General features: G+C 38.5%; 3 protein-coding genes across 3 annotated transcripts; 1 reads left to right on the top strand and 2 right to left on the bottom strand.

Moving 5' to 3' along the window:
- The first annotated feature begins 7,239 nt into the window (after positions 1–7,239).
- LOC142842308 (olfactory receptor 4C45-like) lies at positions 7,240–13,638 on the top strand. Its single transcript, XM_075959126.1, has 2 exons — positions 7,240–8,147; positions 13,611–13,638. Exons 1-2 carry the CDS (start codon positions 7,240–7,242, stop codon positions 13,636–13,638), a joined length of 936 nt encoding a protein of 311 aa, XP_075815241.1.
- LOC142842313 (olfactory receptor 4C3-like) lies at positions 11,925–12,851 on the bottom strand. Its single transcript, XM_075959130.1, has one exon. It carries the CDS (start codon positions 12,849–12,851, stop codon positions 11,925–11,927), a length of 927 nt encoding a protein of 308 aa, XP_075815245.1.
- Positions 13,639–18,374: 4,736 nt separating the features above from the next.
- On the bottom strand, positions 18,375–19,283 carry LOC142842310 (olfactory receptor 4C3D-like). The gene has a single exon (XM_075959128.1). It carries the CDS (start codon positions 19,281–19,283, stop codon positions 18,375–18,377), a length of 909 nt encoding a protein of 302 aa, XP_075815243.1.
- Between the last annotated feature and the right edge of the window lie 3,157 nt (positions 19,284–22,440).

Here is a 22,440-nt window from a genome sequence, read left to right as displayed (position 1 = left end):
CCAGTCAGTAGGTTGCCTTTTTGTCTTGGTGACAGTGTCCTTTGCATTACAGAAGCTTCTCAGTTTCAGGGGGTCCCATTTATTCAATGTTTCCCTTAATGTCTGTGCTGCTGGGGTTATACATAGGAGGCGATCTCCTGTGCCCATCTGTTGGAGTGTACTTCCCACTTTCTCTTCTATCAGGTTCAGTGTGTTCAGATTGATATTGAGGTCTTTGATCCATTTGGACTTGAGTTTTGCGCATGGTGATAGATATGGGTCTATTTTCATTCTTCTACAGGTTGACATCCAGTTGTGCCAGCACCATTTGTTGAAGATGCATTCTTTCTTCCATTGTATGCTTTTAGCTCCTTTATAAAAAATGAGGTGTTCATAGGTTTGTGGGTTAAAATCCGGGTCTTTTATACGATTCCATTGGTCAACTTCTCTGTTTTTATGCCAATAACACACTGTTTTCATTACTGTAGCTCTGTAATAGAGTTTGAAGTCAGGGATGGTAATGCGTCCAGAAGTTTCTTTATTGTATAAGATTGTTTTCGCTATCCTGGTTTTTTGTTTTTCCATATAAAGTTTATTATTGTCCTCTCAAGATCTGTGAAGAATTTTGATGGGACCTTGATGGGGATTGCATTGAATCTATAAATTGTGTTTGGTAGAATTGCCATTTTTACTATGTTGATCCTCCCAATCCAAGAACAAGGGAGATCCTTCCATTTTCTGGTATCCTCTTCGATTTCTTTCTTCAATGTCTTAAAGTTCTTGTCAAATAGATCTTTCACTTCCTTGGTTAGAGTTACCCCAAAAATATTATGCTGTTTGTGGCTATCATGAAAGGTGAAGCTTCTCTGATTTCCATCTCTGCTTCCATATCCTTTGTGTATAGGAGGGCAACTGATTTTTTGGAGTTGATCTTGTATCCTGCCAAATTACTAAAGATGTTTATCAGCTGTAAAAGTTCTTTGGTGGAGTTTTTGGGGTCGCTTATGTACACTATCATATCATCTGCAAATAACAAAAGTTTCACTTCTTCATTTCCAATTCGAATCCCCTTGATCCCCTTATGTTGTCTTATTGCTATTGCTAAAACTTCAAGCGCTATATTGAAGAGGTATGGAGAGAGTGGACAGCCCTGTCATGTTCCTGATTTTAGTGGGATGGCTTTGAGTTTCTCTCCGTTTAATTTGATGTTAGCTGTCGGCTTGCTGTAAATAGCTTTTATTATATTTAGGTATGACCCTTGTATCCCTAATATCTCCAAGACTTTTATCATAAAGGGATGTTGAATTTTGTCGAATGCTTTTTCAGCATATAATGAAATGATCATATGGTTTTTTTCTTTCAGTTTATTTATATGATGGATTACATTGATAGATTTTCGTATGTTGAACCAGCCCTGCATCTCTGGGATGAAGCCTACTTGATCATAATGGATAATTTTTCTAATGTGTTCTTGGATACGGTTTGCCAGTATTTTGTTCAGGATTTTTGCGTCGATGTTCATGAGTGAGATTGGCCTGTAATTCTCTTTCTTGGTTGAGTCTTTGTGTGGTTTTGATATCAGAGTAACTGTAGCTTCGTAAAAGGAATTTGGCAATGCCTCTTCTGTTTCTATATTGTGAAATACATTAAGGAGTATAGGTATTAGGTCTTCTTGGAAGTTCTGGTAGAATTCTGCATTGAAACCATCTGGTCCTGGGCTTTTTTTGGTAGGGAGGTTTTTGATAACAGTTTCTAATTCTTCGCGATTAACAGATCTATTTAGGTTGTTCACCTGTTCCTGGTTTAACTTTGGTATATGGTATTTATCTAAAAAAGTGTCCATTTCTTTTACATTTTCCAGTTTTGTGGCATACAGGCTTTTGTAGTAACATCTAATGATTCTCTGAATTTCCTCTGTGTCTATGGTTATGTCCCCTTTTTCATTTCTGATCTTATTAATTTGCATATTCTCTCTCTGCCATTTGATTAGTTTGGATAGGGGTTTATCAATCTTGTTGATTTTCTCCAGGAACCAGCTTTTTGTTCCATTGATTCTTTGGATTGTTTTCTGTGTTTCTATTTTATTGATTTCAGCCCTCAGTTTGATTATTTCCAGTCTTCTACTCCTCCTAGGTGAGTCTGCTTCTTTTTTTTTAGAGCTTTCAGGTGGGCTGTTAAGTCTCCAATGTGTGCTTTCTCCGTTTTCTTTAAGTGGGCACTTAGTGCTATGAGCTTTCCTCTTAGGATATAAACTATATTTCGTAATCCAGTGTTCAGTTGATGGATATGTCATCTTATATTAGAAATATGTATAAATTGACCAGTCTGGCACATTAAGACAAGTAGGGACAGTGGAAAGAGGCCACATAAATCTAGGTATTTCCACAATGCTCAATTTCTTTAAGATGAGAAAAATAAGTAAATACAATCTAAATTCAACTTGAACTAATCATCACTTACCAATACAGCCATATAGTGCAATTTTTACTATTTTCTATGACAATAAAGTTTCAAGGGTTCAAACAATTATTATATTTAATATGAGAATATCAAATATCATGCAATCTATTTTTATCATATTCAACATACACTCTATTCAGATCCTTCCCAACCTCCGATACCCCCAATTTCATGTCCTTTTTATTAATAGCACACTGAGTCAAATTTTTGTTGCCTATACATACTTACATACATACATGAATACATACATACCTATTCACACATGAATATATATGCATGTATGTAGTCATGGTTGTGGGACATCTATTGAAGAATGGTGACTTTGCAGAGGTCATAGCCTTACAGAAGACTGTCTTTCCCTTCCCCTGAAGCAGTCAAGTCTAAATAGCACCTCACTTAGATGTTCAGGCTTGTGAACCTTTCTTTCTATATGCTGGATTGTTGACTGTTAGGAAATAGACCAGCATTAACTCTGTTGATATTTTATGGTCAGCACTGCAGCTAGAATGAGAAAGGAAAAGTAGTGTTTATCAAATAACTTTCTATTTTCCTAAGTTTAAGAGGTTTTCAAATACTCCTCTGAAACAAAAACAAAACAAAAAACCCACTTTTTTCCTTAATACGTGGAGACTACATTTTCACAGAATGGACACAAGCTATTGTCTTACAGTTGTCCTAAATGTCTGAACAGTCTTTGAAATTGCTTTTAACTGATTATTAATTTATCATTCCTGTTTATTTACTTTTATGTGTGTAGATGTTTTTTCCACATGTATGTCTGGTTGTCACACATGCTTTCAGAGGCTAGGAGATGGCATCAGATACCATGGAACTAGGGTTACATGGTTCTGAACAACCATGTGGGTGCAGAGAATTGAACACCATTCCCCTAGAAATGCAGCCAGTGATAGCCACTGACCCATCTCTCCAGGCAAAAATTTATTTCGTAAATCTCTTGAGCTTTAATTTTCAGCATATTTTGTAGGTAGGCTTGCTTTCACATTGGCTGTGGCTGAAAATGCTTTAGTCTTAGAATGGTAAAGGAGACTGGAATGATGGCTTTTAGGTTGTAGACACTTACTAAAATAAAGTATTGCCCCAAATATTTTGTGGTCTTCTAAATCTTTTTTTAAACTTTTTTACATTTTTCATTCAATTATTTACACTTCCTTCCCTCCTCCCAATCCCCTCCCGCTCTCCCACACCCCGCTCCTCCCTCTCCCACCCTGTTTGAGAGAGGGCAGGGAACCCTGCCCTGTGGGAAGTCCAAGGTCCTCCCTCCTACACCCAGGCCTAGGGAGCTATGCATCCGTATAGACTAGGGTCCCCAAAAGCCAGAACATGCCATAAAAACAAGTCCCAGTGCCTTTATCAATGGCTTCTCAGTCAGCCCCTATTGTCAGCCACAATCAGAGAGTCCAGTTTGATCACATGCTCATTCAGACCCAGTCCAGGTGGTTTTGGTGAGCTCCCATTAGATCAGGCACACTGCCTCAGTTGGTGGACCAACCCCTCGCAGTCCTGACTTCCTTGCTCGTCTTCTCCCTCCTTCTGCCTTTCAACTGGACCTTGAGATCTCAGTCCATTGCTCTGATATATTTTTACACAAGTCCTTGTGTGTGTGACTTTGTCTATGACTGCTGATCCAGAGCATAGTACACCATTCAGCATCCTCTGCCAGTAGAGACCAAAAGATACATTCCCCTTGGTTTATCAGGAGAATATGGCAGTACTATGGTTTTTCTTAATTTCTGCACAATCTTTGACTCTGGTAATTTTGCCATTTAATCTCTTCAGTAACTGGTAAAATAAATAAAATACATCACAATCTATAGTAGTAATCAAACACATACTCTTGAATACTGACATTTTATTCCTAGTCCAGGATCCACAATGTCACAATCAGCAAACAAGACCAAGAAGGAAGCTTCCAAAGTCTTGCGACTGAGTTTAATCTAAACTACAACCTTGATTTCTACCTAATGCCAGCTGAAATTCTAAAAGTAGTCCTTACTAATGGTCTTGGTGAGTGCCAAATGAGTATAACCCAACGATCTTGACAGCTGCCTTGGCAAAGACTTCAGCCTTAATTATTTACCAATCCTCTGGGTGTTTGAGAGGACAAAGTATGACCAGATTCTACAGACTGTGGAAATCTATTTAAATCAGTGTTTCTCAACCTTCTTAATGCAGCAGCCCTTTAATACAGCAGCAACCCTCATGTTGTGGTGCTCCCCAACAATTAAATTATTCTCATTGCTATCTCATAATAGTAATTGTTCTACTGTTATGAATTGTAATGTAAATATCTTTATTTTCCAATGGTCTTAGCCAACCCCTCCCAAGGAAGTCTCAAACCAATAGTTGAGAACTGCTGATTTAAAGTTTTAAGATCAAGGAAGAATCAAAAAGATGAAGAGTGGTCAGTGAGCAAGCGACTGATGCAAGCAAATATCAACAAATGAAGATTTGTTTAGGAGACACTGTTATTGATGTTGGTGAGTGTATATGAAGACAGAGATAAAGGGGAATCTGAGTTAAGAATTAAATGAATTCTCTGTTCACAGGCTTCACAAACACTTAGGAAGCAAAGCTCATGCCAAATATTTAAGGAAAATCAAGTTGTTTATTTATTTATTTTGTAGTTTAATATAGTGGTATCTCCTGATCTCAACCATGTTTGCCTTAAGAATGAATATAATAAGAAAACAATGAAAAGTAATAAGAACGAGGTCCTAGAATTGTCAAAATGTCCCAAGGAGCTGTTTCATAGCTCATATTTGGAGCAATCTTGGCTTACAATGGGAATCAAATGGACAATAATATCTAAATTGGAGAGTGACTGGAACAATAGTAATTCCAGTGTCAGTTTATAGAGTCTACTGAATCCCATTCTGTATGTGCCCAGAAAAAAAGAAACAATCATGTATTCAATCTATAACAGGAATCCAGAACCAACTAGACAGGTCAGTGTAAAATACATCTTTTCCACTAAATTTTTAAATGGATTGAATTATTCTCACTGAAGAGAACTTGTAGTTCTATATCACTTAAAGTTTAGTATTTTCTATGAAAATTCATAAGTGTAACATGATAATATCAACTTATTATAGAAAGTACTTTTCTGTAATTCATCTAAATCAGGTAGTATTTGGAGTGACGACATTTCTATAACATCTCACAAGTATACTGTCAATAGTTCTCTTTGTGACCATATGAAGATTTCCCTCTTTTTTTATTTTTTTTGAAGATTTCCCTCTTATAATGATTTCCACACCGTCACTTTGAAGTTAGGATTTGTGAATGAAGTAAACCCATTTAGAACTATTAGCAACAAAACTCCTATTTTCAAAAGCCATTAAAAGAATAGAGACACTTAGGGACTTAGCCATTCAGAAAACCAATGTGATTTTTCTCACTTTTATTGTGAATGAAATGTCAAGATTCTGACCTTGGTAGCCAAAACCGTTGTAAAAATTTCATGACATTTTTAACAGATAATGAGGAAATAAGAAATAGACAGGGAAAGATTAAAATTTGAACACTGACAGCACTTGAAAAAGCCAAATTTAATTCATTTAAAAGAACACATTGCTGTATAGCCTCAAAATTTCTAGCACTTTACAATGAAAACTACAAATTTATATTTTTTACACAAGTTATTCCAAAAATTAAAAGCTTATTACATTAACTAATCCTCTCATTTGTGTTCTGTCAATAATAAATTTATGATTACCTTAGCCTATGATGTGTCATTTGTAAATGTGAGTGTAGAAGACAGTTCAACATAATAGAATCACATTACTAGACTAGATATGATAGAAGTTTAAATTCAAACACATTTTCTTTATAAATCCTGAGGGCCCATAAGGAGGCTTGTACAACTTACATGTATGTATTCATTCAAAGATATATATGAAAAGAACACAAGAGTAAGTGTGAACTGGGCATGAAACCAGTGGCTATGAAATGAATGGCATTAAAAAGAACTGTAATAAAAACAGGTCCTGGACATTAAGAAAGGAAAAAGTTCAGTTTGCAGCCATGTCTGTCTTTAGGGGTATAGAGAGGAACAATAGGACACAGAGTGCAGGTACTTCCAATTTAGACGGATGTGTTTTAGTATGATGTCCACAGTTGACTTTCATAGAGTATTGATATTTTTGAATTGATTTTAATAGACAAAAATAAATTTAAAATAATTGATATTGATATTTACCCTCCAAAAATCACAATGAAATATGAGGGACTTTTATAATTTAGAAGTGTCCTATGTCATTAATTACGACAAATGGGTTTCTTCTTATTGAAAATAGATTATTATCTCATACAATATATCCCAATGACATTTTCTCCTTCCTCCTCCTCTTCCTAGCTCGTGAACCACTTCCCCACTTAACTCCCAGACCCACTCCCCCTCATTTTCCTCTTCAGAAAAAGAGCAGAGCTCCAATAGACAATGTCAACAGGACAAACAGTATACAATAAAACAAGGTAAAAGCACTCATATTGAGGCTGGACAAGTCAAACCAATAGGAAAAGGGATTCTTTCAGTATTTGTAATTTATGTCACTATTCCATGGAAACTTATTAGAAATAAAGCAAACTACTTCTGTTCTTTATTACTGCATGTGATGTGATACTATTGGCAGGGTTAAGAAGAAGTGCAGCTACATCAGATTCAGGGACCAGAGGTAATGAGATGATGGAGTATTTTAGTGTTTCTTTTAAAATAACATCACTGAGACACACTCTGGTTTCTTTTCAGGTGACCGTATGCTCAGAGCCTTATGTAAACTGATGGAAAGCATGAGCAATGTCACAGAATTCATTCTCCTGGGCTTGACTCAAGACCCAGATCTGCAGAAACTCTTATTTATTGTGTGCTTAGTAATCTATGTGATTACACTGGCAGGTAACACGCTCATCTCAGTCACCATCTTCATCAGTCCACCCCTTTCTACTCCCATGTACTTTTTTCTGTCCTACTTGTCCATCATAGATGGTTTCTACTCTTCTTCCATAGCACCCAAAATGATCTATGACTTAATTTCTAAGAAGAGCACTGTATCATTCAATGGCTGCATGACCCAGCTTTTTGCTGAGCATTTTTTTGCAGGAGCTGAAATCATCTTGCTGATTGCCATGGCTTATGATCGCTATGTAGCCATCTGCAAGCCCTTGCACTATATGACCATCATGAACCGTTCTGTGTGTGTTTCCTTGGTGGGAGCTGCTATAACTTTGGGATTCATCCATGGAGGAATACAGATTTTATTTATTGCCAAGTTACCATTCTGTGGCCCCAACACCATCAACCACTTTATGTGTGATTTAATACCACTCCTCGAGTTGGCTTGCAATGATACTCACACTCTTGGGCCCCTGATTGCTGCCAACAGTGGGTCACTCTGTTTGCTCATTTTCTCTATGTTGGTTGCTTCCTATATAGTCATCCTTCACTCCCTGAGGAATCACAGTTCAGAAGGTCGTCGCAAGGCCCTGTCTACCTGTGCTTCTCATGTAACTGTCGTTGTCTTATTCTTTGTACCTTGTTCATACCTGTACCTAAGACCTATGACTTCCTTCCCCACTGACAAAGCCGTGACTGTATTTTGTACTCTGGTGACACCTATGTTGAACCCTTTAATCTATACCCTCAGAAATGAAGAGGTCAAAAAGGTTATGAAGAAGCTCTGGGGTCAAATGTGCAAAGCTGGTGATCCATAAGCCTGGTGATTTGTGTTTTTAAAAACAATGTCTAGTGCTGTTTCTTGGATATTTGTTCTCCTTAAATTAATAAAACTTAAGATAGTTAATTTTCTTCTGCTTCAAAGTTTAATTGGCATAATTAATATGTATATTTATGATGTGGTTTCAATATAATAAACAAAGTCAGTATTCAAATCAGAATAGCAAGTTTATCAACCCCGTTAAAATTATTTGTCATCCACTTGCATTGAGACTCTTTAACTCCTCTGTTGTTCTTCATAAAATACATGACAAATTGTTGTGAGCATAGTCACCCACTGTATTTAGAACCGACTGTTGCTAAATAAGTGTAGTCTTGTTCCTGTTATCTAATTTCATCTTATTCTTCCTCTTTTCCAACCAGCCCAGTGTCTGTGACTATTTTACTCTCAACCTCAGTGAGATCAAGTGCTTTGACTTTGATATATTAGTGAGAATATGCATTGTTTGTCTTCTTGTGTTTGTGAAACAGTGTTTGTAAATGTGTGTGTCTTATTGCCCATACACACACACACACACACACACACACACACACACACACACACACAGGTATTCACTCTCATTTCCATTCAAATTCCAAATTCTATTTTGGGGAAATGAAGAAAACACTGTTTTAAGTACTTTTCCAGCCCACAAGACTGTTGTACATAAAAGTTTCAAGCATTGCTATTCTCTTTCCATTTCTTGGCATGTTTTCCACAAAATTTAAAACTGAACTTTTACTTTATTTCAAGTCTGTAGTCTTTCATTTCCTTGTCTAACATGAACCAAGCTCCAATTAACATCAGTTATTGTTCCTTGCATATTGTCTCTCCTTATACTGGGCGTAGCCTAAGCACAAGTGCTCATCTGGGGGCAAGGAAACAGCATCAGGAAGGTGTAGATGCCTAGGCTGCTTTGTTAAGCTGAAGAATGAACACTTTACACCCAGGGTGTAGTCACCACCTTTTAGGCCAGCAGAGGCTTTACAAACTTTTTAGCTGTATCTAGTGTTATATATCAAAGAAGCAGTAATTGAAGAGTAGAGAGAAAAAATAAAAATGGTTGAAGAGTAAAGAAGTCATGGTGGTGAGATGTAGAGAGATCCGCAGGAAGGCTAACTTCAGACAGGATGTGTCATGAGTGCAGACGTGCTTCAATGTGTGGAGACACGGGAAATTCTTAGCAATGGGAGCAGACTTGCAACAGAGTATCTTGGATTTTTTGAATATTTATTTTTTATTTTATGTGTATGTGTTAGTGTCTGAATGTGTGCATGTGTACCACATATACGCCTGTTGCCTAAAGTGGTCAGAAGAAGGCTTTAGATTCTCCGGGAACCAGAGTTACAGGCAGCTATGAGTTGCCATTTGGGTGCTGGTAACTGAATCTAGGTCCTGTTGTGAGAGAAGTAAGTGCTTTTAACTTCCAAGTAATTTGTCAAGCATTAAAATGCCTTGTTTTGAGAGAAAAGACAATTATCATTTTCTGAGCGTTGAAAGGCAACATTCTCACGAGTACCAGGTCTCTTTAATTTTATTTTTGCATTTGTATTAATCATATATAAATGCGTTCGCATGTGGAAAAATCTCGTATTTTCTGTGTCTTGAATAAAGAAAATATGATGAATTTGATAGCATTTCTTCAATCATGTTTGATATACACAAACATAAACCACAATACTCAATAATTTTTTATATTAATATTATAGCATACACATATATATACACATACATGTATGATGCACATACATATTCATACACACATCTATATACATATAAACATATAATGCATACAATACACCTACACACATATATGTATAAATATACATATATACACCTGCATACATGTTCACATATACACATATATATTCATGTATATAACATATACATACACACACATACACACACACTGTTTCTTTGTTCATTTGTTTGTCATTTTATTTCTGGGTGTTTTTTTTTTGGTTTTTCAATACAAGGTGTCTTTGTGTAGCACTAGCTGTCCTAAAACTTTCTTTGTAGACCAGCCTGGCCTTGAACTGAGGAATCTGTCTACCTCTGATTCCTGAGTACTGAGACTAAAGTTGTGTACTACCACAACCCAGCTTATTTCTGTTTTTTATTTCACCAAGGTCTGGCTATGTAACCAGGATGCTCTCAAACTTAAGATCCTCCTATCCCTACTCCTAAGTGCTGGTATTACAGTCATATACCAATATAACTAATTATATCTGTGTTCAACCTATTTTTTCAGTCGATATTGCTTTCCAGACCATCTCTGTTGGTGCACATAGACCTGATTTAATTTTCTTTGAATGACTATAAAGTAACTCATCATATCTAGTGTATATTATTAAAACATTCCCTACTTGATTGTTTATGTGTTGTTATTTTGTTATTGTTGTCTTGTCTATTTTTTGAGATTTGTTTATTATGAATACAGTGTTCTGCCAGCATATATGCTTATTTGACAGAAGAGGGCACCAGATCTCATTATAATGGTTAGGAGTCACCATGTGGTTTCTGGGAATTGAACTCAGGAACTCTGGATGAGAAAACAGTGCTTTTAAACTTTGGGCCATCTCTCTAGCACCCCTGTCCCAAAATCTATTATTTATTACCAAAAGAAAAAAAAGACAGTTCTGTGGTGAATACGGTTGTTTGTAATTCTGCACGTATATGCATGAGATTTTTGTTAAAAAAATACCTATAGGCAAATCAAACAGCTTGACTTCTGTATTTGATAAATATCATCAAATGGCTTTCTATACAACTATGTCACTAACAGAGTGTCAGATAGCTGCTAGTCCTCGTTCTTGGCAGCACTGACATTGTCATATATTTTAGTCTTATGCTGAAGTTGTGCATCTTTGACAATATATATAAACTATAAAATATATTAATACTTTTAAAAAGTAGAAAATACTATCATTCACTGCAGCTTGAGTAGACAGAAAAAAGATAATGCTAAGTGGAAGAAACCATACATATCAAGGTAAGTAAGACACGATCTCACTTGGACTTTTGTCGATTATTCATGATCACTACAGCAATAAGCATAGGAACTAAGATGGAGAATCTGGCTTGTCTCCAGAGCCTAGCTCTTGGCCTGTCTGAACTAGTGTGAAAGCAATATTGCCAATGTCACAAAGGACGATGATGGATATGATCTGGTATGCCCACAAGACTCTTTATATGTGACTAAGCCTCAAGGATTTTCATATGTGCTTTTTCTTCCTTTTCTGTAGCTCAATTATCACACAGACCCAACTTGTCATGCCATTTAATGACAATGATACTGCTTTCGTATGTCTGGAAACTGCGTTAAAAGTTTTGTCTAGATCATTTGTTGAAATAACACTGGGAAACATAAATTGTCTTCACATATTTTCCAAGTTTATTGAGATATACACTTAATACCTTTAAAAAGTAGAAAACCCTGTCATAATGGGTTATAATTTCCCAAAAATAACTGATTGAGTTTTGAAACTAGATAACTTTGAAAATTCAATTGACCACAACAGGTGACATAGTTTTTTTTATTTCTAAACCAATAATGAAAATCCAGGTCATATATCTTAAACAGCAAGTCCATAATAAAACTGTGCAATTTCAGCCAAAAAGATTGTAAGCCCTAAAGCCTATGATGATGATAGGATGGATAACTGTAACAAGGTGATATTTGGGAGTGAAAACAGCAAACTTTAGTTGTTTCATTTAGAGAAATAGAGTCCCTGCTATTACCTTCCTTAGCACTCAGGTACTTAAAATTTCTGAGTGTGTGAAGAGCTTTCTCATGGCATCTTTCACCTCTTCATTTCTCAGAGTATAAATGAGTGGATTCAACATAGGTGTCAGAATACCATAAAATACTGCCATGTTTTTGTCTATAGGTAAAGTAGTTGATGGACGCATATAACTAAATATACAGGGCACAAAGAACAAAGCAACAACGGTGAAGTGGGCCCCACAGGTAGACAGAGCTTTCCGTCTACCCTCTGCACTGTGGGACCTCAAGGAGCGCAAGATGACAATGTACGAGGCTGCCAGCATGAGGAAGTTCAGCAGGCAGATCACACCACTGTTGGCCACCACCAGCAGGCCAATGACATGTGTGTTGGTGCAGGCCAGTTCCAGTAAAGGGTACAAATCACACACAAAGTGATTGATTACATTGGGTCCACAGAAGGGCAATTGAAGAACCAGAAAGAGCTGAACCAATGAATGCAGGAAACCACCCAGCCAAGCCACTGCCACCAGCACACCACAGAGGTGCTTGGTCATGGTGGTGGTGTAGTGCAGGGGCTTGCAGATGGCTACATAGCGGTCAAAGGCCATCACTGTGAGCAGAATGATCTCAACACCTCCAAGGAAATGAGCTCCAAAGAGCTGGGCCAAGCAGCCCTCATAAGAAAGAGTTGTCCCTTCATACAAGGAACCAGCAATGAGTTTAGCGGCCAAAGAAGAGGAATAGCAGGTGTTGATAAAAGATAGATTGGAAAGGAAAAAATACATGGGGGAAGCAAGGTTAGAGCTGAACGTGATAGTGACCACAATGAGCATGTTGCCACAAACTGTGACTGTGTAGATAATCAAGAATACCACAAAGAGAGTTCTTTGGACCTCTGGCCTCTGGGAGAGTCCCAGCATAAAAAACTCTGTAATATTGTGTGGTATTTCCATTGACTCCACGGGTACTGAGTGTGTAATTGCAGTGTCTCCTATGAAGTAAAAATAAACATATGTGAGAGAATTAACTCCAGGGGTTGGGAATGTTGCAATGTTTGTTTTGAATACTCCACTCTTCTCTTAACATGTGTCTTTCTAAAAACCTTAGACACATTTATTCTGTTATTCATTAAATGTTAGCATATGCCCTTTTCTTAACTGGGCACGAGTTATTAGCTGTAAATAATGTCTCATTATCCCAGTTTCTTTAGTTACAGCTTTGAATGAACTTTTTAGCCAGTAATTTTCTAGCTCCAAGTGAGATGCACCTCTGACCATTTTCATGGTCAATTTGATGGCATTTGAGAAAATATTTAAGCTCTCTGACAACCTCTGGTAATCCACTCCTTTCAAACGAAAGCATTCCACTAAGATTATTCAAGGATGCTTGCTTTCCTCTGTGTCAGTCTGTCTGATGGTAAAGCTGGCTGATACTGAAGGAGGAGGAGGAGCAGGCGAGAAACCCAATGTGGAGATTTGCATGCCCCACTCTTCTCTTCTGTTCTTTTACTATTGTGCTTACCCATCCCAGGCTGTGGATGGCATATAAGAAGCCAATCTAATTTACTATCCCTGCTTCCATGTTTTATATTCTTCTGGGTTTTGCTTGTCTCGCCTTACTAAAATCCACCTAGTTAAGTCTGCTATTCCCTACAATGACTACAAGGCAGACCTGAAATTTGTAGAAACAATTTTCACCTCCTTGCAATAAAGTATAAACAGTGAAAAGAGACCTTTCTGATTAGCACATTTTTTTCTGCAAATTTAAAAAACAATCTTTTTTTTTTTGCCTTGTCTTGCCCTTTAAGGCAAATTTTCTAGACAGAAGCCCAGACAGCAATGGCAGAGCAAACACCTGCATGAGCTTAGCCCTCCCCAAGATCTTTCCAAACTGCACTACATACATCAGATTATTTAACCCTCACAACATGCCCACAGAGTAAGTTCTCACCTTGTACAGGAAGAAAACAAGACACTGCATTCAACAACTGTGGGTTGTCTTGAGCCCATTCACTACACTCTATCTCCCCTAGCTTTTAGAGATTCATTTTGTTTTGTTTTGTTTTGAGTAATACAAATAGAAAATTTGTGGCAGATGTAAGACTTGCATCCAGGCAGTCCTGTCACAGTGTCTGTGGGCTGGACTGTGGACTGGTTGGTTGATATCTCTATATTTGAATCCTGCCATTGTCAATTGTTCTTAATGGATAATGGACAATTTTTCAAAGCCTCAGTGTTTTTACCTATAAAATAAAAGCAAGCTTGCTTGCAATTATTGTGTATCAATATTCAAAGCAGGGCTAACATTTTAAAATGAAAGAGATCTGGAACAGCCAAATGTTCAGAAAGGACATGAAAGCAGTGCATACTGTGTGATTATAAGAAGCTGGATGTGATCAATGTTCAATAAATAATATCTGTGACTGTTACTATGATCCAATATCATGAACAATTCTTAGTGTGACTAAAGGAATCAAGAAAGACAGAGTTCTGGCATTTCAAAGTTATATACATGAAATGTGAAAAGTACCTAATCTTTATTCTCAAACAGAAAAAGGGGTAAAAAAATCACTCTGAATTTTATAAAATATTGCTGAATAGTAAATTAATATGCAGCAAAATAAAAATAGCATGTTCATTTATCTCTGTGATTCATCTTTGTGACTGTAGAGAAAAGTATTCATTTAAAACTAGTTAAAAAAACAAAAACGAAAAATAAATAAACTCTCCTGTTTGGATTACCTATTCCATGTAACACAATAAAACCTCTACTAAAATTACCCCTGTGGTTTTTTCTGGATTTTTTTTGTTTTAAAAATAGATTATCAAGCCAGGCTTAGTGATGCATGCCTATAACTATCATAGTCAAGATACTGAGACAGGAGATTGCTGTGAGTTCAAGGGATGCCTGAGCTACCCAATGAGATCCAGGCAAGCAAGGACTACATAGCAAGAACCTGTGTCTAAGTAAGTAAAATTTAAATTATAACGAAAATAGAATATATAAAACTTACATTGACTTGATCTGTGCACACCACAGGAGCTCCACAACTTTCTCATATCCCAACATCATAGACTAGTGAACCTGGAAAAGTTCATAAAGGATCTTCCAGGATAGCCCAGACATATGATCTCAAATTGATAATTTCATATTTCTTCTAATCTTAGATGAGAGTTAAATTATTTTTATAATGACACAAAGCAATTGTTATGAGTAAAGAAAAAACAACAAAGCAGATGTTATTAATTAAAGAAATTTGTCTTAGCTGAAAACTTCCTGCTACTATTGAAGTAAATGTAAAATAAAAAATGGGTCAGCCATTCATTTACAAATAGCCAAGAAATCATTCATCACCACTTCCCTTTTATTTGATGAAGAACAAAACTTTCAAAATCTCATCCTCTTGGTGGCTTTGAGACTCAGGAGAGCAGTTGTTTCAAAGTCGCTTAGGAGTTTTGAATTAGAAGCATGACTGGATAGTAGGTCTTTCTGCTGTTGTGCCCTGTCCATATAACCTTGAACTTTCTGCTTCATCTAGCTTTGTCAAGTCAGAATGGCAGTGCTGCTTAAGGCCAGGGAGTCAGGCATCACTGAAGGGTTAAGTGGCTTGGTCACCCTGCTTTATACAAAGAGTTTTCATCTACACAGTCTCAGAGAACACTCTTCCCCTTTGACTGAAAGGGGTTATTTTTAAGATGGAACTATGACAGGGGGATTTTTAGCCCCACATGCTCTCAGCCTCTCTGAGAGTGATGACCCCACCCTCACAGGATCAACTACTGTAGCAGCATTAGAAACAACTTCAGGTCACAAGTTGGGACAATGTGGAGACCATCTTTTAATTAATCCCTGTGAATACAGTTTGGTCTCTTAAGGAAGAAACTTCTCTCCTGCTTCTTAAGATGCCCAGCATCTTTCTAGTATCTAGAGAGTGAGTTCACAAAGTGCCATAAAGGAATCAAAGTTTGGATATTTCAGAAACTGAAGGTCAGCCTAGTCTACAGAGCTAGTTTCAGCACAGGCAAGCTTAGGCAATGAAGGACAGAAAACTGGTGAAGATGTAATTGAATGAGGAGATTATATTCCAGCCCCAGCAAGCAGCAAAACTTGGCATATTTGTCCATGTGGTTCTGGCTTTAGAGTCAAAGATAAAAGAAACAAGTCATGAAATTTGCCTCTATGCCTAAGGAAAGCTGCTGAAGCCAGGAATGTGGCAGGGTGTCCTTGAACAGAGGCCTAGAGAGGTCGTTTCATGAAGCTGTGAAATTGAAGCCTGGATCGCTTTGGAGACCCCAAGATGTTAGAGATGCGCAGCATGCAGGTTGAAGTATCAGAGACTAAAGGATGCAAGTGCATCATCCAGCGTGGAGAAACAGGTTACTAATCCTCAACAAAAACCACTCTGCTCATCACAGACACTAAGTATCTCAGGCTGTGGGAGATCCCTCTTAAACACAGGTGAGGAAGACAAAGATTGCCCCTCCATATTCTTCAGTTTAGGGTGAACTCTTAAAAAGGAACTGAGCTGTGGTATAATCATTTAATCTGATAATCGTGAGTATGGATATAGGCATACATTTACATATTCATGCAATTTTTTTGATTTTTAATTTAAAATAATTTCTTTATTGATTCTTTGGGAATTTCATATCATGTACCCTAATTCCACTCACCTCCCAGTACCCCCATATCCTCCCCTCACCCCTACAGCAATCTCCCCAAATCTTTAAAAGTCGAACCAAACCAAACACACAGACAAAAAGAACCCTCTTCAGTACTTCATCTTTCTCATCTCTCTAACACTTCTTCATTGGCGGTGGTAGCTTTGGGAGCCATGGTGAGTCACACAGTGTACACTTTTGTCCAATCAGCTTTACTTGCAAATCTTCATTGCAATGAATCACTGATCTGGTTCAAGGCCTCTGGTGTCTGGCACACCGTCGTCACTGGGTTCTCACTGGAACTCCGGGTTATCCCACAGCTGCTCCGAGTCATAGAGATTCTTCAGGTATTTTTCCACAGGACCAGTCCTTTCACAAGCTCCAGCAGGTCCCAAATTGGGTAGATGTTAGAGTGGGCCAGCCCCAGGTCCAGCTGTGGGCCTAATCTATAACTGAGCTGGTCAGTCCAGGCCCTCAGGGCCTCCCAAGTCAGGCCAGCGTTGGAGACAGCTCTCCTACACCCATATCATTAGGGTCAGTTCTCCCTTGCCTGTGGTGAGGGGTGGAGTCATCTCTCCTGAGTGCAGGGGCCAGATCTCCTATGAGGGTCAACACCAGCTTTCTTGCTACAGTGTCCATCAAGAGGCAGGCTCAGCTTTCCCAGATCCAGCAAAGGGTGGGGATGGCTCAACATGGTCCTCTGATTCCATGATGCATGGTTCCTATGACCCCACCTGAGGTGACACAGGCCACAGACACAAACACAGATCCCAGTTGCTGCTGAACCATGGACCAAAACATGGCCCTCTGGGCTGCAACCTGGGCCTGGACAATATCTTGGCTCCAGGTGGAAGGACAGGCCACTAAGATCAGGATGTCTTTGGCAGCAGTGTGATCCCCAGCTACCAACAAGGCCACAGGTTGCAGCCCCAACCCTGAGCTTCCATATGATCTTTGGTGGCAACGTGGACCTTGGATTTCACAAAGACCTCAGCAGTGTAGCAACTACATTGGGACCGTGGACCCAGACATGGTCCTTGGCAGTGGCTAGATCTGAATCTCACCATGGCCCCTGTGGCAGTTTGACATGGCCCCAGCAGCAGTATGGCCCTCAGACGCTAGCATGGCCCCAGACGTCAAGCATCTTCATGGCCTTCAATGGTCACAGGAGCCTTGGATATCAACCCAGATCCTGGCTAGAGAGAACCACAAACCTAGACATCCCCCACCAGCCACAACTCTGGCATGGAGTCACCATGACATTGGGTATGTGCCACTCAGATCTATATGGCCCCGGATGTAGCATGGTCCTTGGACAGCAACATGGATTCAGGTGACTAACCTGACCTCAGGAATCCCACATGACCCTTGGGGAAAACAGAAGCCAAGGGCATCAACTTAGACATTGGCTGCTATTGGGCCATGGACCCAGACATGACCCTCGGCAGCAGCCAGATGACCACAGGGAATTATAGGCCACACAAATCTGTGTGGCCCTGACTGTAGCATGATTCCCAGACTCCAACAGCACCACAGGTTGGAACCCAGACTCTGGACTTCTACATGGGCCCTAGTGGCAACATGGGCCATGAACTTGAACACAGACCCTAGCTGTGGGTAGGAATACAGAATTCATATTTTTTATAGGACCTGAGTAATTGTCAGAATTTTGGGATAAGTAGCTAGCACCTGCGTGCATTCTTGCAGTTTTATCCTGAAATTTTGACAGTTGCTCTTAGATCCCATACAAAATATGAATTCTTATATCAATGATTTATTTCCCCACTATAACTTGTGTTCTCCACTTAAAATTTCTCATTTTCTCCAGAGATTCTTCATGGCATTTTTCACTTCTGCATTTCTCAGAGTGTAAATGAGGGGGTTAAACATGGGTGTCAAAATACAATAAAAAACAGCTACGATTTTGTCTATGGACAGAGTAGATGATGGCCTCATGTAAATAAATATACAGGGCACAAAGAACAAAGCAACAACGGTGAAGTGGGCCCCACAGGTAGACAGAGCTTTCCGTCTACCCTCTGCACTGTGGGACCTCAAGGAGCGCAAGATGACAATGTACGAGGCTGCCAGCATGAGGAAGTTCAGCAGGCAGATCACACCACTGTTGGCCACCACCAGCAGGCCAATGACATGTGTATTGGTGCAGGCCAGTTCCAGTAAAGGGTACAAATCACACACAAAGTGATTGATTACATTGGGTCCACAGAAGGGCAACTGAAGAACCAGAAAGAGCTGAACCAATGAATGCAGGAAACCACCCAGCCAAGCCACTGCCACCAGCACACCACAGAGGTGCTTGGTCATGGTGGTGGTATAGTGCAGGGGCTTGCAGATGGCTACATAGCGGTCAAAGGCCATCACTGTGAGCAGAATGATTTCAGTTCCTCCCAATAAATGAGCCACAAAGAAGTGGGCCAAGCAGCCCTCAAAAGAGATGGCTCTTCCCTCATGCAGGGAGTCAGCAATGAGTTTGGGTGTCATACAAGAGGAATAACAAGTATCAATAAAGGACAAATATGAAAGGAAAAAATACATAGGGGAGCCCAGGGTGGGACTGAAAATGATTGTGATAATTATAAGTAGGTTGCCTCCAATAGAGACCAAATAGACAAACAGAAAAATCACAAACAACATCCCCTGCACCCGGGGGTTCTGGGAGAGTCCCAGAATGAAAAATTCTGTGATATTGCGTGGATTATCCATGAAGTCCCAGCTGCATCCAGAGACTTACCTGGGAAGTTCAGCTACTGTCTCTTTGAAACATTTCAAGAGATTGGGGGCTGGAGGAAAACAGTTTTTATGGAAGATAATTAATCTAAATTCTAGATCCCTTATTAAAACCAGTTAGTAATGTAAATTGAGTTATTTCCAGATAGTTATTTTAAATAAGTGTAAAGTAAAATATATACCTGTCAACTACTGCAATTTTTGCTTGGGGCATGTAAGAAACAGTTCTTTTTAGTGTGTGTGTGTGTGTGTGTGTGTGTGTGTGTGTGTGTGTGTGTGTGTGAGAGAGAGAGAGAGATGCATGCATGCATGTATGGTTGTTCACCTGTCTGTGCAGAGGTTGACGTCGGTGTCTTTCTCAGTCACTCCCCATCTTATGTTGAGACAAAGTCTCTCTCATTTGGACCCAGAGCTTTCAGAGTCAACTAATCCAGTTAGACAACTTGCCCTGATGATACTGAACTCTCTTCCTCCTGCATGCTGTGGCATGATATGGCATGCTGTGGCAACATCTGCTAGTTTTTACTAAAGTGATAGGAATCTGAGTTATGGTCCTCACACTCACATAGGAAGCACTTTTCCTGCTGGGTCATCACCTGAGTTCTCATTTTTTTATTTTAATGGGGTTTTGTTTGTTTGATTGGTTGGTTGTTTGGTTGGTTGGTCTGTTTTTATTTTTTTTATAGACAGGGTTACTCTGTATAGACTTGGTATAATAAGTATAAAATATTCTGGTACACACTGTTTAGGTGAAAGTCAATGAAACCATAGAATATTTAGACCTTTATACAACCAGGTACTTTTTCATTTTAAATAAAGCAAATTTCTTCTTAGAATAGTTTTGAAAGACAGAGAAGGGTAAGATACCAGTGAGAAATCTTCCTCAAGGGAATAAAGTGGAGATTGGTAGAATATCACACCTGGCATCCTCCTCTTGCCTCTACACACCTACACATACATGTATGAATATACCATACTAATACATATGCAAACAAGCACACATGTGCATGCACACAGAGAGAGAATACCTTCATTATGCAGTCATTTATTCTTGTATTAATTCTAAAATATTCCACAAACCATTACCAAGGACCAACCATCCTCAGTTTTTGATGAAGGTCAATTCTTGAAATGAGCTAAAGCTCCAGTAATATCATAGGCACTCTCTTCTACCTTATCACTCAGACAAATTCTGGCTCAGCCGTAAACATGGTAGTCATAGTGACATTAGTCAATCATCCAATCATATCATTACCCATTTTAATTTCCTAAAGCTCTCTTTACCATTGAAATAAAATTCCAGCATTCTGGCCCCCTCACTAGGCTGTTGTTTTTGTTGGTGGTGTGCCCATATTATTCTTCAGCATCCATTCTTGAACACTGCCATGTGTTACAGTCACCCCATACTGCTCTAACTCCCTAAGTTATCCTCAGTCATAATTTTCCAAATACAGTATTTGAGAAATGACCCTGGCCTTATATAACCTTTCTATTCTAGCAGATTTCTTTAAAACTGGGTGCCAATACCATTCATCTCTGTAAGAAATTTAATCTCTTACCCTATATTATAAAGCCACAATGCTCCTTTAGTAGTCAGGTGTATCTCCATTCTCGCTCTTTGTATTCTGTGGATCATTAAAACACAAGGAATTATTTGCATTAAAATATCTATATTGCCAGATCTCCAATGGTTCGTAATGAAATAGATGCTGAATGACTGAAAACAAAAACCAAAAGATTTAGGAAACTTAATAAAAGCAGAAATTAAGCAATTTAGACCTTCTTAGCAAAATTCTTTTTCATCCTGACATAGCAAGTGACAAAATCAAATGCATTCCTTCCACATCGTCTGGTCTTCCTTCTCCTGATTGACTGTTGCAGTCATTAAATGCCTATCTGGGATTAAAGAAAGTTCCCACAAGGAGAGAGATCCAGTGAGAAGTTACAGTTTACTATTTTCTTTTCTGGCTTGGAAATCTATCATAGTCTAAGCAACCCTGTTCACAAACCGAAAAAAAGAAAAAGAAAAGAAAAAGGATTTCATCCATGTTTGAGCTTCAGGAAACCACTTAGGTTATCACGTCCCAGTTTTTCCCTTAAAAGTCCATAAAGGAAAGGGTTTTTAGGATTGGGATGGCTTTTTTTTTATTTGTCAACTTGTCTACAACTGGAATTAGCTAGAAGCCAAATGTCTGTGCACAGCTGTAAGGGATTATATTTCTTAATTAAATCATTTAAAATGGGTAAACTTACTTCTACTCAGGATCTTTGAGGTGAGAAGATTAAACCAAATCTTTTGAGGCAGGAAGATCCACACAGAAGAGGTAATCTTGCTCTCTCTTTGCCTGCTTACTCTCGCTCTCACTGGCAAGTCTATTTCTTCCTTGGCATTTTAGAGCCAGCTTCTTCAGAATTCCAGCATACACTAAAACCAACTGAAATATCCAACCTTGTGGACTGAACAGTTGCTGGATTCTTGGGCTTTCCATCAACACACAGTCATTGTTGACGACCTGGACCACAGTGTGTAAACCATTCTAATATCCCATGTATATATGGGGATATTAGAATTGGATACATATGCACGTATGTATAGTTATGTATATATATATATATATATGTGTGTGTGTGTGTGTGTGTGTGTGTGTGTGTGTGTGTATACACAGAGAGAGAGATTCATTCATTCTGTAATTTTTATTACTGTAGAGCAGTGGTTTTTAGTCTTCCTAATGCTGCAAACCTTTACTAAGTTTAAGTTTCTCATGTTGTGATGACACCCAGCCATAAAATTATTTTTGTTACCATTTCATAACTGTGATTTTGCTACTGTTATGAATCATAATGCAAACGTCGGTGTGCAGGATATCTGATATGCAACTCCCAAAGGAGTTACAACACACAGACTGAGAACCACTGTTCTAGAGATCACTGATCAAGACAATGGTAATCTTACATAACCGTTTTGATTCTTAAAGGTCAAAAATTTGAATCAGAATGATGAAGTAGCCATTTCAAGTCACTTGTCCCAGACAGTTTTGAAGGGTCACATAAGAAAATATAGGAGCACACTGTGGCCACCAAAAACCTTCCAAACAAAATTAAGTTGTTACTTGTTATTAACTAGTCTGTCTCA

This window comes from Microtus pennsylvanicus, unplaced genomic scaffold (assembly GCF_037038515.1).
Source record: "Microtus pennsylvanicus isolate mMicPen1 unplaced genomic scaffold, mMicPen1.hap1 Scaffold_53, whole genome shotgun sequence".
NCBI lineage: Eukaryota > Metazoa > Chordata > Mammalia > Rodentia > Cricetidae > Microtus > Microtus pennsylvanicus.
Note: the sequence above shows the minus strand (reverse complement) of the source record. Positions and strands in the feature narration are given on the sequence as shown.